General features: G+C 39.6%; 1 protein-coding gene across 10 annotated transcripts in view; it reads right to left on the bottom strand.

The window, feature by feature from the left end:
• Positions 1 to 16498, bottom strand: part of kiaa1217.L (KIAA1217 L homeolog) — a 253698-nt gene that overhangs the window by 32523 nt on the left and 204677 nt on the right. For all 10 annotated transcript variants that reach the window (XM_018267250.2, XM_018267251.2, XM_018267249.2 and 7 more), the window contains one exon: positions 4352 to 5184. In XM_018267250.2, the coding sequence (XP_018122739.1) occupies positions 4352 to 5184 (833 nt within the window). The remainder of the gene's footprint in view (positions 1 to 4351; positions 5185 to 16498) is intronic.

Genomic DNA, 16498 nt, shown 5'->3' on the forward strand with positions numbered 1-16498 from the left:
ACTGGTGCACAGACTAGCCTTATTTATTGCATATGTATTGCATATTTATTAGCCCCATTTGTGATTTCCCATATAAATAAAACCATAGAGAAACATTACCAACTGGAAGAAAGAATACTCACTTCCAACCTTTGATACTTTCCCATAAAAACATTATCATGGTTACCTAATATACAGTATACACCTGGAGGTACAACAGCTCCATGATACAAATATATATCTCATCCCTTCCTTGTGCCGGTGGCCCAGAGCATGGTCTTACAGCTAAATGAGGCCACATTTTAGGGTATTTTTGCTGCTACAGCCCCAAGCAATGCTACATCTTAAATCCAATCTCTGTAGTTTTAGTTACCCTTAATTGTTAGACAGTAGACTCCACCATGGAAGGAGTTAGAGAAGGGAAAACATGGGACAGTAAAACATCTGATCTTCCATGTCCTTGTTTTGGCATGTGAATGGGGCAATGTTGATGTATATCACTTGACCTTATGTATTCAACTTTATTATGACCATCATCCCAAAGAGCAAACCAATGATATTTGGCAGTTCATGTGGATGGGTCAATGGCATAATAGATGAAGGCAGATATCTGCACATTTGCATAGGAATATGCCTTTACACAAACACACCAGGCAAGGGTAAGTCAACCCCTCCGACATCTAATGACAGCAGACAGAGGTTCCTTGGCAGAAGTAAATGTCTAGATATAGTTACACACAGCCTGACCCCATCTGGTGTTCCCCTCAGTACTTCTGCTTACAGCCAAACATTGACTTTAATCTAGTTTTGATTAAATACCCAGTGATGAAGAGATAATTTCTTATTTTTTTCATCAAAATGTCTTTACCTTTAATAAGATACAGATGTAAAGCAAATATTTCTTTAAAAAAACACTGTAAACCCTTCAATCTATTTCTAGTTTGGTAATCTGGAAACAATTTCAAATTTTTAAGTAAATTATGACTTTTCAGGGACAATCTTGGCTTACTCAGCAAACCGCACGATATATCAGGCGCGGAGAAAACAGCTCTTATTTACTGCAAGGGCAAGGAAACTATCCATGTGCTTTCTTTATTCCCACATTCTATTGCTTTGCGGCTAGAGAGATTAAAGGAGCCTGAAAAATCTACATATGACGAAGAACCAAAAGTCATCTGTTTATAAACTGCATGGTGAATTCATTTGAAAAAACATGGAATAGTGGAATAGAGTCAGTGTTGGAGACACTTCAGAAGAGAACTTCCAGCTCCATCATCTGAACCAGGGATGCAAAACTCAAAGGAGGAAATGTTAAAAAGCTTTAGATGGAATGACACATAGCAACCAATAAACAAATGCCATTGACTGGTCACGTGTTTAAAAGCAAATATCTAATTTGTCAACAGTGGCTAAAATCGGGGTTAAGACCTGGTTGCTTTCATACTTAGTAAATCAAGTGGACCTTAAAGGGATACTGTCATGGAAAAACATGTTTTTTCCAAAATACATCAGTTAATAGTGCTGCTCCAGCAGAATTCTGCTCTGAATCCATTTCTCAAAAGAACAGATTTTTTAATATTCAATTATGAATTCTGACATGGGGCTAGACATTTTGTCAGTTTCCCAGCTGCCCCAGTCATGTGACTTGTGCCTACACTTTAGGATGGAATTACTTTATGGCAGACTGTTATTTTTCCTACTTAATGTAACTGAATGTGTCTCAGTGGGACATGGGCTTTTACTATTAAGTGCTTAGATCTTCCAGGCAGCTGTTATCTTGTGTTAGGGAGCTGCTATCTTGTTACTGTACCTTCCCATTGTTCTTTTGTTAGGCTGCTGTGGGGGAAAGGGAGGGGGTGTTATCACTCCAACTTGCAGTACAGCAGTAAAGAGTGATTGAAGTTTATCAGAGCACAAGTCACATGACTGGGGGCACCTGGGAAACTGACAATATGTCTAGCCCCATATCAGATTTCAAAATTGAATATAACGAAATCTGTTTGCTCTTTTGAAAAATGGATTTCAGTGCAGAATTCTGCTGGAGTAGCACTATTAACTGATGCGTTTTGAAAAAAAACATGTTTTCCCATTACAGTATCCCTTCAAAGTATATGCCCAGTATTGCTTAACCAAGCTGAGGTTGTCAAGGGATGCTGGTATAATAGTTCAAAGGCATATGGAAAGTCAAAAGTTGACCATAATGAGAAAAATGGGCTTTCTCTCTCTACTTATTGATCACTCTCAGGACGGGTTCTTTGATGCCATGATATGTAGAAGTGACGCCCAATCAGTAGCTCGTCAGTAACATGTTGCTCACCAACCCCTTGGATGTTGCTTCTAGTGGCCTCAAAGCAGGTGCGTATTTTTTTTAATTCCTGGTTTACTGGCAAGATTTAACAAGATGTACTTCCAAACAGAGCCCACTGTAGGCTGCCAGACCACATAGGGGGGTTACCAAATAGCCAATCACAGCCCTTATTTGATACCCCCCGACTCTTTTTACATTTGCATGTGGCTCATGGGTAAATATAGGCTGGGGACCCTTGGACTGTAGTCAGACAAAATAGATGGGGAACTAGTAGTTTAGTTTAACCAATTAGCAGTAGTTCCTAGTATAGAGCAACATGCAGCAAAAACAAAAAGCCCCAATTCCGAAGGAATCCATGTCAAATAAATGCCTTCATAAGTAGGAATGGGCTTCACAAGAGCCCAGGGTCCCTTATCATAAGTACTACAGTACATTTGAGCACCACGGGCTAATGAGATCCTTGGCCAATTGGATTTTTCTATATCTACATGAGCGCAAGCAGATGTTGATGGGAAACAGCAATCTTTTATTCCCATACGGACCAATGGTTTGCCAATTAGGTCAAGAATTTCAGAATCAGTTGCTGGGTACGTACATGGGTCGATGTATGCACTCGTTTATCTATGGCTTCTTTTTAATGACTTATGTCTTCAGGTCTGTCAATACATTAAAATAGAATGTTTTTTTTCCTTTTGTGCTGCTGTTGCTGCTTTTTATTCCAAAGGTCACATTAGTTGTACATGGCTGACTTAATTCCTATTTTTTGGTTGATAGACTGATTTCTTCTCCTTCCCTCATTAAGTGTGTTTATATGTCTTATTGGATTATGCTACTGTAGGTTTCATCTTCTTGCATCCTATTCAATACGGTTTGTCTTATACTTGAGGGCAATGACACACAATGCGATTTGAGCTGCTTTCTAGACCTGTGTGATATCCAGATTGGAGGAAGGGCAACAAAGGCTTGTCAACTCCCTATTCAGTTCAATGGCAATCACCTGGACTTCCAATTGCACTCAGGGTGTGGACGCTAGTCACCTGGAATGCAGACTGAAGTGTGTGCCGTTGCCACAAATAGTAAGGCAGTATATTATAAATGCCTAAGCCAAGGTAATGTACTGAGCACATTACACTCTTGTACCTTATAGACATATTAAATGATCCCTATCCTGCCTTAATGTGATACAAGCTTTATTGAACACAATGTGCTAGTCATGTGCCTATAAACACGTAATAGTCATTTTTTTCTGTAGCTGTTGCTTGGTGAACCCCAAGTAATAGCTTCTGTTTTCAGAATCAAGAATTTCATTTAATTAGATGACAGTGGGGTTTCATGGCTGGCATACCATGCTCACTGGACAGATATATAATCTCCTAAAAAAACTGTTCCTACTGACTGCTTAAAGAAAACAATTCTGTGTAAAGCTTTGATAATGGAGCCAAATACCTAGGTATCCACAAGACACTGTCCTACCAACAAGTAGAAATTTGGGGTTGACTATGATGCATATAAAAGGCTTGTACTGTATATTCAGAGTGTAGTATTGTTAGGGTGAGTTACAGATAGGTGGGGGGCAAATGAGCAGAGGTTGGATTTCACCAACATTTTTGGTGTGCATGACTAAGGTACTTATCCAAGAAACCTTTTATACCCAGTAAGTAACTCCCTCCTATATTACTCGAAGATGGACGTAAAAGCTGCTACAGAGCTAAAAATGTCTTAAGAAACAGCTAATTATGAGTATTATTTATAAAAGAAAGACTCAGCACTGGTCAGGAACCACCTGTGAAAAGAAAACGCACAAATATGGCCAGTGTTTCCCTCGCATTAAAAGCAGACAAGCTATTGTTTCCTGTACCATAAAACTTTGTATATGGGCCACCTTCCTCCATCCCTATGGTCACCAAATACACTTGTCTACCCTGAACTTATTGAATCCATTTCTTTGCTCCTCACTGGAGACTACAGACTGGGACCATCACCAACAATACGTTTTTGAATTACAACGTACAACCCAAGTCCACATTTGAAATCTGGAGAATAAACAAGTCTATGTTTTCTTACCTTGTGTAAGGATCTTTTGGTGGCACAGCTGTTCCATACCCTCCAAACACTTGTTTATCAGTAGGAGATGGGACAATGTCCGCCATACCTATTATTCCACCTGTGTTTCGAACTTTAGCTTCTACGAACATGCCTGACATTTGCTCCTTTTTAAATGACTGGCGGAGGGGAGAAGATCTGTCGGCCTGCATACCATGGGGAGGAAGATGAGCATTATGGGCATGCATCTCCATCATCCTTATATCAGCCACTCTATGAGGAGAGGCTGGAGGAGTTTTAGAACCAAGTGTTGGCAAATGACTTTCCACATGCTTACGGCTTTTTTGTCTGTACATGGATTGCTCCATTAACTCCATTTGCATAGAAGAATTAGAATAAGTGCTTGCAGATCTCATGGACCCCCTGTGGTAGGCAATAATATTATCGGGGACATCAAGAGGGTGCCCACCATGTGATGATGCCATACTCATCCGTCCTTCGTGATATAAATAAGGGTCTTGGTACATGCTGTCATTCCTTAGCAGCTGAACATTTTTATTGCCCATGTCCTCATCTGGTTTCACATCTCTCCTTTCCAGTATAGCACTGGGACTAGGAGATATGGATCTCGATGCCGGCAAGCTTGGTATCCTTTCCCTCTGCATGGTAGTGTTGCTCTGCACAACTGCAGGCCGCCCACCTCCATAAGGAATTCTTGACGGAGATGATGGCATGGAGTGGGGAACAGGTGTAGGAGGGGGTGACACTGGGCCAGCATGAGAGGGATACGTTGCAGACCCAGGCCTATGGATCGCCGTGCCTTCCCGGACTGAGTAGGACATATCTCGTTGCATCTGTATAAGAATAAAGAAGACAACAACCTCAGCACAAATATAAATATATATGCCTTATATTTCTGCAAATTGTGCTTTTTAAAAAGAAAATATATTTTAATCTTTAGTACACTCCCTTTGTGTCGGACCTTATTGCTTTCTCTATATTTCTAATGGACCAACTAGGCAAGTAGAATAGACTGCACTAGACAGCATCTCAAGGTACCAGCTTTGGCAGAAATAAAACTATAACACGTATGCAGTGACATTTTACATATCACATGGGTGTCAGAAGTTCTTTTCAAGAAAGTGCAAGCAGATTGGGTACATTCTAATAATGGATTCTATGTCTGTAACTTGTTGGGCAGTGTTCAAAAGGAGAGGGAGACACACACTAAGCAACACTTGCATGTATATAGAATGAAGTTGCACACATATCCCTGGTGTTACCATAACAAGTGTATTGGGCCCTGTGTGGCAACCATTTATAAATGATGGGATTCTGGGAGAGCCAACCAATGCTCAGTATTATATCGAAAGGTCTCATGCATGTGTGGACTTACAGATACGGAGAAAGGCCATAAGATCCGATAGTAAATTATGGAGAATCTCCAGTTTGACCCCAATACAATCTCCCATTTAGCACACCATTCTAAGGAATGACATTTGACCCATAGAGGAGCTCCAATGTGATCCCTAATACAACGTCCCATTAAGCAAAATATTCAAAGGAAACCTTCCTTATGAATTTTAATTACCAACATTTATTTTAAGACATTTCCAATAAAGATTTTTGTATTTCCAGATGAAAACAACCCACATTTTTATTAACTATAACAAACAAGATTCCTAAATATTTATTTCTCCTAATGGTAGCTTATCAATAAAAAAAACTAAAAAAAATGTAGCTGATTTTAGGAATGCAAGGTATTCCTCAGAATATGGGAAAGTTTGGCGCCGAGGAGTTGGTCCCCAGACGCACTGATCACATTATGAAAGGAAACAATGTTGAGCATGTCATCCCTGGAATTCAATTATTTACAGATAAAACTACACAAAATAACAAAGAGACAATGTCACTGAACAAGGCTCCTATTTGTTATCTCGCACCTGTAATCTGAGTTTCATCCCTTACCTAAAAATAGGTTCAAATGAATATACTGTTTTTCGCTCAGATTTGCAAAGCTGAATGAGATGCTCACAATCTCTCAACAGCTACCTCTTATAAACAGTAATAATGTCAGGGGAGTAGCTACAAGGAATGCTGGGTTGTTAGATGGTCTTTGGACACCATAGTGGTACCCCTTGATTTCTGTTTTGGCATCCCACCATTTATTTCCATTACATATCAATAAGTGAAGACTGAAAATCTGGTTTGCTGATGCCTTCAAAGCTGGTCATGTGAAGTCATCAGCAGTGTCGGACTGGGACACCAGGGGCCCACCAAAAACCCTTAGACCAGGGGCCCACCCAAAAACCTTTAGACCAGGGGTCCACTCAAAGTATTATTTTCTTCCTTTCCTCACTCAACCTCTATTCTCTTAGTCTCTTTTCTTTACATACTATAACCTATTATTCCATTTATTTAGCATCTTTATTCTCATAGAAATAGGGAATGGCCATGAAATAAGCCAAATGTTTAGAACAGGAGGGCCCACTGACACCTTGGCCCACCGGGAGTTTTCCTGGTATCCTGGTGGGCCAGTCCAACACTGGTCATCAGTCATCCTGGAAGTGGAAAAGCCCCACTTCTCCTTAGGGTAATGGCACAATGGCATTTTCTCCATCGACTCCATGTGCTGGACACAGGACTTGAGTGAAACAATCAAATTCAATGTCTGTCAGTACTTCTGCAACACAGGGTGCATCGGAGAAGATTGGTGGAGAAGAAAATGCTGTGTGTCTCATAAACCTTAGACCAAGACTCCACATGGCTGGTCCCAAGGTGATTGTCCTACATGTTGCTTCCTGTACCCATCAAATCATTGCTCTTCACATAAATGGTCTTTTCTACAACTGAGTGCCCTCTGAACAATAAAGGACAAGAGTTAGCAGGTAAACATGCAAAGTCCAGTAAAAGCCCCCATACACGGCAGATATAAGCTGCCAAAAGATTAAGTCGGCAGTTTATTGCCCTGTGTATGGGGCCCTCCAACAGGTTTTCCAGATTGATATCTGCCCCAAAGCTGTCCAGATATCGACTGGTCAGGCTTAAAAAATCCCGTCGGATTGAGAACTGCGTTATGATGCGATCGTTGAGCGCCAGGGCCTCAGATCGGATCAGCACGATATACCCACCTCAAGGTAGGATTATCGGGGAGAGATCTGCTCATTTGGTGACCTCGCCAAGCGAGCAGATCTCCATATGTATGGCCAGTTTTCGGCACTGCAACCAATCAGATCAGTGGCATAACTTGGAGCAGCATGTGACCTGGTGGACTGTGAGTCACCTTTGGTGCAAAAAACATGGATGTTTTCAAAAGGGTTGCACCAAATACAGGAAACTGTTCCTGATTCAGCCAAGATTCTGCCTTTTCAGCAGGATTCGGATTCAACCGAATCCAAGTGCCTAGCCAAACCGAATCCAAATAGAAAAAAAAAATCACATGGCTTTTCATCACACAAACAAGAAAGTCAAATTTTTTTTTTAGCCACACACTGCGTGTGTGGTTCTCTTCCCCCCTCATTTTCTAATTTACATATGCAAATTAGGGTTTGAATTTGGATCGGTATTTGAGCAAATCTTTCACAAAGGATTCGGCCGAATTATAAAATAGTGGATTCGGTGCACCCCTAGTTTTCAGGCAGGTTCTCCAGTTCTTGAACTGTTTAACAGAAGGTAGCATTTATTGATCTGCTGTCTGAAAACCAATAGGCTACAGGTTACTAGACCTGTTGTGACTCATTTCATTACCTCCATGTGCTGATTGTTTGCACGGAGTTACCAGACATTGAGCATAGCTTGCACCTAATACAAATTTCCACTTGTTTAATAAGGTATTAGACTGCTGCACTCTGGGAATATTTACATTTCTGGGCTTCCTTAATTATTATCAGACTGATTAATTTAGATCTCGCTATTAGGATCGGAACCAATTCCATCCAATCAAATCCTCATTGCAGTTAAACCTTCCCTGTGTCTAAAGCCACATATTTGCATTTAATGAATAAAAAAAAGAATTCAAATATATTTAATGTCACAGTAACTCACACTAAACTCAATATACTTAATAACATACAGAGCATTTTTAGTCCACAATATATGGCAGCCAGGCAGCAAGCACACCCTTCCCATTCATTCCACAACAATCACTCACTTCTGGAGGTAGATGCTATTTCTGGCTTGAAACCCCTTTCAGATGAAGAGGAATGAGATTTTTATGATATGAATAAAATATTCCAATTTTCCATTTTCTAATAAGCCCTATAGATTTTAAGGACTTATTAAGTAGGCATTTGCACTGACACTCCCATATGTGAATTCTTACATTTTGTTCCATGATTTCATTTTAACTCTATATATAGAGGGACGTTCTTTCTGTAAAAGTTATAAATAACGAGGATATTTCTTTTTAGTCTCGTCTTAATGAATTTAGACAATGCTGGAAAGCTCAATATGGATCAAAGCTCTTACCAGGATGGACGTAAAGAGCCTGGAGCACTAAAACTTGTTTGAGGCCCCATGACTTGTAGAAGAAGGGCTGTCCAACCTGAGCTCCTCTATCTCCGAGGGGGAGGTGAGACACCATCACATTTGGTTGGCATGCCCTCGCTTCCTGTTCTACCCCCTGGTCTCAATAGAAAGCTCAAATAGTTCTTTACAATTTTCAAGCCAGACAAAAATAATCCATACGTTGTTTGCTCATCGCAAAGATGGATTTAGCTGTAACCTTGTATCAAAAGCAACTGAAGTGTCCTGGTATTAATCAGTTTTCCTCCATATACTGTAACCATCACCATAATTGGTTCTTTCACAAAAGATAAAGGGCCCTATTTATACAGGTATAGGATCCGTTTTCCGGAAACCCGTTATCCAGAAATCTCTGAATTACAGAAAGGTCATCTCCCATAGACTCCATTTTATCCAAATAATCCAATAAGTGATTTCCTTTTTCTCTGTACAGGTATAGGATCCCTTATCCAGAAACCCGATATCCAGAAAGCTCCAAATTACGGAATGGCTGTCTTCCATAGACTCCATTTTATCCAAATAATCCAAATTTTTAAAAATGATTTCCTTTTTCTCTGTAATAATACAACAGTAGCTTGTACTTGATCCCAACTAAGATATAATTAATCCTTATTGGAAGCAAAACCAGCCTATTGGGTTTATTTAATGTTTAGATTAATTTCTAGTAGACTTAAGACATGAAGACCCAAATTACGGAAAGATCCATTATCCAGAAAACCCCAGGTCCCGAGCATTCTGGATAACAGGTCCCATACCTGTACTAACAAGACAGTACCTTGTACTTGATCCTAACTAAGATATAATTAATCCTTATTGGAGGCAAAACCAGCCTATTGGGTTTATTTAATGTTTACATGATTTTCTAGTAGACTTAAGGTATGTAGATCCAAATTACAGAAAGATCAGTCATTTGGAAAGCTCCAAGTCCGGAGCATTCTGGATAACAGGTCCCATACCGGTAGACATCCTCCCTAATTATTTTATAAATAAAACCCATGTGTTGGGTCAAAAAATTTTCGGTGAATTGTTTCTTTAGCCGTTGATAAGCTTTCCTGTTTGATCCAACATATCTGCTATGGGTTTTTGCTTCCCCCTTTTTTTTAAAAAAGTCCTTTAAGGTCCCTTTTAACAAAAATACTGATAAAACGTCTTCTCCAGGTCTGACCTGGTGAAATTCTATTATTTCCCATAAAAGGATGAATAATTTTTCTTTGTGAAACGAGATGAAGATTATTTATTTCTGCCTGTGCTTTTGTCAAATGACTTTATATGCTACTAAATTGTTAGAGCTTGGACTTTATTGACTTTATTCTACAGCTCAGATGTGCCACTATTTCCTAATAAAAGAATTTTTAGGGCAACATGAAAAATATATTTGATAAAGGGCAACAGGAACTACAGTATTCTAAACACAAATAAACTTTTCCAAACACTGATTATTTTATAAATCCCACACATTGGTTTAAATCCTATACAGAATACCGCCATGATGTACGGTATTTCATTCACACTCATCGAAATAGAGGACACTGGTCAGCCTGTTATTAATGTCACTTCATTCCCTTAACTGTAATTGAGAAGGCACAGACATGGCACTAAATAAACAGGGAACGTAGCATCATAAAATGAAAATCACAGAGCATGGCGCCAAAAGTGACTCGAACTTGAATATAATTTATGGCCAGTAGCAATAAGCTGGCAACGTGTAGGAGTCATACAGTAAAATTAGCCCATGCATTTTATTTACTGTATAAAATTGCACCAGTTTGTAATCTGATGTATGTCCTTTACTGGGAAATGCCATGGGGAGCATACTGCCTGAAAAGGATATGATATAGTAACTGGAGTGGAAATAAAAAGGTAGCACCATCCTAGATGAGAAATACATTTATCTATAGGCAGGCTCCATTCAACTGTGTAAAGCAATAGTATGGCACAGTTTTATTAGTGTTGAATTATAGTTATAAATATAATTATATATCAAGAAATCGGAATTTATTCAATCATAGATAGATAGATCTATCTATTTATCATCCATTCTATCTGTATATATCTGCTATCTGCTATATCTATTGTATATCTATCTAGCTTTCAATATCTATCATCTATCTTTCTATATATCATCTATATAGCAATAATCTATCTATCATCTATCTATAGATCTATCTCTCTATTATCTATATATATATATATATATATATATATATATATATATATATATATATATATATATATATATATATCTATTATCTGTCTTATCAATATATCTATCTATCTATCTATCTATCTATCTATCATCTATCTGTATCATCTATCTATCATCTATCAATCTATCAATCTATCTATCTCTCAACTATCATCTATCTAGCATCTATATATCTCTCATCTATCATCTATCTATCATCTATCAATTATCATCTATCTCTCTATCTATCTATCTATCTATCTATCAATCTATCTATCTATCTATCTATCTATCTATCTTTCTATCTATCATCTATCTATCTGTACATACAGACTCCATGAAATCTATCTATCTATCTAGCATCTATATATCTCTCATCTATCATCTATCTATCAATTATCATCTATCTATCTATCTATCTTCTCAACTATCAATCATCTATCTATCTATCTATCTATCTATCTATCTATCTATCTATCTCTTTATCATCTATCTATCTATCTATCTTCTCAACTATCAATCATCTATCTATCTATCTATCTATCTATCTATCTATCTATCAATCATCTATCTCTCAATCTATCTATCTATCTATCTACAGACATGCACATACAGACTCCATGAAATAAGAATTCTGTCTTATACTCTAGAATATGTTTTAGACCATTTTATATGATTCTTATTTAGCCAAAATAAAAGCATAAATCAGAGAAATGTGTTATTATGGTGTTTCTTTTGAAGAGTTCCTTGGGCGCAGACTGTGTTCCGTTGTGCTGGGTCATTTGCTTCCAAATCAAAAGCGGCACAGAGACAAAATATACCTGCTATCTATAGTAATACACCGTTCTTTAACAAGAAAGCATCTCGTTTAATGAAAAGCATTGCATTGTGCTCAAAAGCTGAAATTGTTCCCAGGCAAAACACGAATCAGCCTAAAAAGAGCCTGAATATGGGCAAGATATAGTTATAAATTCCATTGTTGGTATCTGAAGTCTACTAGGGGCTTTATGTTTGGCCAGTAGGCGTAAGACAATTCCAATTTTTATAGATAAATGTAAAATAATATCCATGTGTAAGAGTAAGTAATGGCAACCACACCCAATAAAGTATCCAAAAATATAAATCTTATGTCACCAGTTCATTCCCTCCCACCATATATTTCCCCAGTTGTGACTTGTTTCACTTAGTACAATGTGCCCTGGAGTTGTGGTTGTGTTTGTGTTGTGTTTAATGTTCCAGTTAAAGTCAGAACACACCAGTCACTTTCCTGTAACATCTCAGCATTGACTGGGGACACAGCCACTGCTAATGTTTGTTTTTCTCTAGACCTGTTTGGGCTCTGCTAGAACATCAGCTAAGCAGAAACCACAGCCAAGTGTCCGAAAAGTCCAAAGTTCTAAGAGAGTAAACAGCATGGATCAGTTGCTCCATGTACGACTGATTCACTGCCACAAGTCTTAGCAAGGAAAGTGCAGCCTCTACTTCTGTAGAGAGATAGAAGAATATAAAAACATGATCAGCTGTTGGAGTAGTCATACAGCTGTATCAATGTATTATTATAAAGCATTTATCAGGAGCCCATTAAAGGGGCGGTTCACCTTAAAGTTAAAATTTATTATATTATAGAATGACCAATGCGAAGCAACAATTGGTCGTCATTTATTTTTTATAGTTTTTAAATTACCGTATATACTCGAGCATAAGCCGAGTTTTTCAGCATCCAAAATGTGCTGAAAAAGTCTACCTCGGCTTATACTCGGGTCAGCGGGCAGTAGCTTAGATTGCAGTCACTTTTAATCATTCCTATACCAACAGTTCACTTGGGGAGAGACTGCAATATCCCACAATGCCCTCTGTTGGTTATATGAAAGAATAACAGTGCGCCCTCTGTTGGTTATATGAAAGAATAACAGTGACCGCAATATCACACAGCGCCATCTGTTGGTTATATGAAAGATTAACAGTGACTGCAATATCACACAGCGCCCTCTGTTGGTTATATGAAAGAATAACAGTGACTGCAATATCACACAGCGCCCTCTGTTGGTTATATGAAGGATTAACAGTGATGGCAATATCACACAGCACCCTCTGCACATGGTAGTGGGACAGTGGGACAATGCACACAGTAATCCATTTGGCAATTCTCTGTCAAAATCAACTTTGCAAAGAAGTCCGGTTGGGGGGGGTCGCTTTGGCAGAATGTGCGCTGCTCGGAGACAGGGCTGTAGTTGTGTCTAGGCTTATACTAGAGTCAATAAGTTTTCCCAGTTTTCGTAGGTAAAATTAGGTACCTCGGCTTATACTCGGGTCGGCTTATACTCGAGTATATACGGTAGTTGCCTTCTTTTTGAGTTCCAGGACCAAGTAAAGATGTAGTTACAGGCTGAGTGCTTTAATGATGTTGTAGACAACTTCTAATGTCCTTATGGCATACGTGATTTCTTATAATACAGCAGCTTCAATGTGAACCGAGCAACGTCACTAAGCACCAACTGTTATTGTATATTATATCAGGAACTATTATCACTTCCACTCCCAAAAGAGCAGGGACACTGATCCGATTATACCTTTCACTTTCATTCCAAAGGCATGAGAGAATAGGGAACAAAAGGGACAGAAATAGCAAATGCTGCTGAGCAACATTCTAGTCCAAAGTTCCCATGGAGTCTATAGTGAGTTGTGCATTGAATCTCTATAGTGAGAGCTCACACTTACATAGCCAGCTATTCATAGGCAGTCTTACAGCTAGAAAGTATTAACCACAAAGCGAAAAGTATAAAAATTACAGGAAAATGAGAAAATGTTTTAAAGGAATATAAAACCCAAAATCACTGGGGGTGTCAGGACACTCCCTCCACCCCTTGTTTACCATCTACCCCAGGCTGGAGCTCCTCTTCTTATATACATGCACTGCCCCCAGGATACTTTATGGTGACCACAGTTCCACCATCCTCTTCCCGTGTATCCCCTGATCACGCTGGGTGAGTGCACGTACAGTAGAGAAAAACTCAAAAGATGATAGTGAATATGAGGGCTGATGTCACATTATCTGGCTTCTTTATGTTGGCAATGTCACAATTAGGGTCAGGGCACACGCTCAGATTCAGGGAGATTAGTCGCCCGGTGACAAATCTCCTCTTCTTTGGGGCGACTAATCTCCCCGAACTGCCGCCCGCTAGAATGTAAATTGCAGACGGGATGACACTCGGATCGATTCGTTTTCCAAAGTCACCCGAAGTTGCCTCACGAGGAAACTTCAGAAAACTAAGCCATCCCACCGGCGATTTACCTTCTAGCCGGTGGGAGGCAGTTCGGAGCCAGGGCCGAATTTACATACCAGGCACACCTCGGCCCAATGTTGTTTGTCTCCCTGTCCCCTCCCTTTTATTCAATGAAATTTTCATCATCGGGACCAGAGCAATGGGGATTGGCGTACAGGAAATTTTAAAAACTATCGTATCTCCTGTGCCTTCCCAGTGTTTCTGAACCAATGTGGGTGTGGTTGGGCAGAATGCCACCCACTAAAATCCTGCCACCCTAGGCCCGGGCCTTGGTGGCCTCTCCACAAATCCAGGCTTGATCTGAGCCCTGACCCTTAGAATGAGCCCCATTGTCTGTATTGTTCTGAACAACAAGCAGCAGCAGAAGATCTGAGCAGAAGATAGGTCTCCTATGAAGAAATTGTGTTTATGGAAAACTCAATAAAATTATTGAAAAAAAAAAAAAAAAAAAGAAAGAAACTCTGTTGAAACCTCACCCTCCAATCCAGGCCTTTTATATCCTTTTCCTTCCTCTTAGATTCCTGTCCTCATTCAATGTATTGCTATAAAGTATTATAATTGTATCTAGATTTAGAACCATTTATGGCAAGGGTAACAAATATCTAAAATGTGGCACTAAGATGTGGCAGTTGCACAAATCAGCCTAGAAACGAGTAGTGGGAGTTCAAGCAAGTGCATGTGACAAAGTAATCAATACTACATTCCAACTAGTATTCTAACAGTCTTTAAATTCAGGTTCTGCCAAAAATGTTCTTATTTTAGGCCACTGCAGGAGCTCCCTGACATACATGGAAAACAGGCATTTTTCCCACTTTAAAATTCTAAGGTTTATATCCATTCTTCCAATATTAAGGTCTGTCTCTGTGGATCGGGAAGAATTCAATCATCTCTGTGCTGTCACATTTTCCTCAGGTGCTGAAGTGCTGCCCATTAAATTCCACATTAAATTGCCTGACGAAAACCCAGACTGCCTTCTTAATGACCAGTTGGCTCAGGTTTCAAAGACAAGCAGGTATTTATAAAGCATTATTTCAGGAGTGTTCAAAGCTCCACAGTTTGGTTTAAACAAATTTTCAGCCGAAGCACCTTCTATATGGAGGCTGTCCAAAGAGTGATGCACGAGGTTAGAAATGTCCCACTATGGCTATAAAGAGCTGACATCACCAACGGCAATGCTGGGCAAAGTGGAGGAAACGTAACTCATTAACAGTCCTTAACCTGTGAGACTCCATGAAAGCTTAAAAGTACAACCAAATGGAAACGCATGGACAGGCCACTTTATCACTTAAGCTGGCCATCGATGCAAAGATAAAATCACACGCAAATTAATTCAATACAATTTTCAGACCATAAGTGGATTGTCCAGACATTTTTCAAACCATAACTAATGGATGTTTAGTCGACTGGACGGATTAGAAGATTTCTGTCGGCTAACGATAATAACTCTGCATGTATTGCCTGTCTGACGATATCAATGGGTCCCTAATATTTGTCGAACATAAGATCGAAGATTGCACCGCCGGATATGAGGCTAAAATCAGCACGCCTTTGGCCAGCTTTACTTACCATGGCTGGGAAATGCTCTGGTTCAGCAACTCAGCCAAATAGGGCCTTCCCATTGACTCCTAAGCCTATAGAAGTCTCATCGTTGGCAAGGCTGCTTGATAGTACAAATTACACACATGTAACCCTGTTATACCTGCTGCACAATCCACAGTCCAATCCCAGAGACTATTATCCCACTGTTACTATAGGCACCATCTCTCCCTACTATACCTGCTATCCCACAGTCACACTCCCTTCCCAGAGACTAATATCCACTGTTACTATAGGCACCATCTCTCCCTACTATACCTGCTATCCCACAGTCACACTCCCTTCCCAGAGACTAATATCCACTGTTACTATAGGCACCATCTCTCCCTACTATACCTGCTATCCCACAGTCACACTCCCTTCCAGAGACTATTATCCCCACTGTTTACTATAGGCACCATCTCTCCCTACTATACCTGCTATCCCACAGTCACACTCCCTTCCCAGAGGACTATTATCCACTGTTACTATAGGCACCATCTCTCCCTACTATACCTTCTATCCCACAGTCACACTCCCTTCCCAGAGACTATTATCCCCACTGTTACTATAGGCACCATCTCTCCCTACTATACCTGC

This window comes from Xenopus laevis, chromosome 6L (assembly GCF_017654675.1).
Source record: "Xenopus laevis strain J_2021 chromosome 6L, Xenopus_laevis_v10.1, whole genome shotgun sequence".
Classification (NCBI taxonomy): Eukaryota; Metazoa; Chordata; class Amphibia; order Anura; family Pipidae; genus Xenopus; species Xenopus laevis.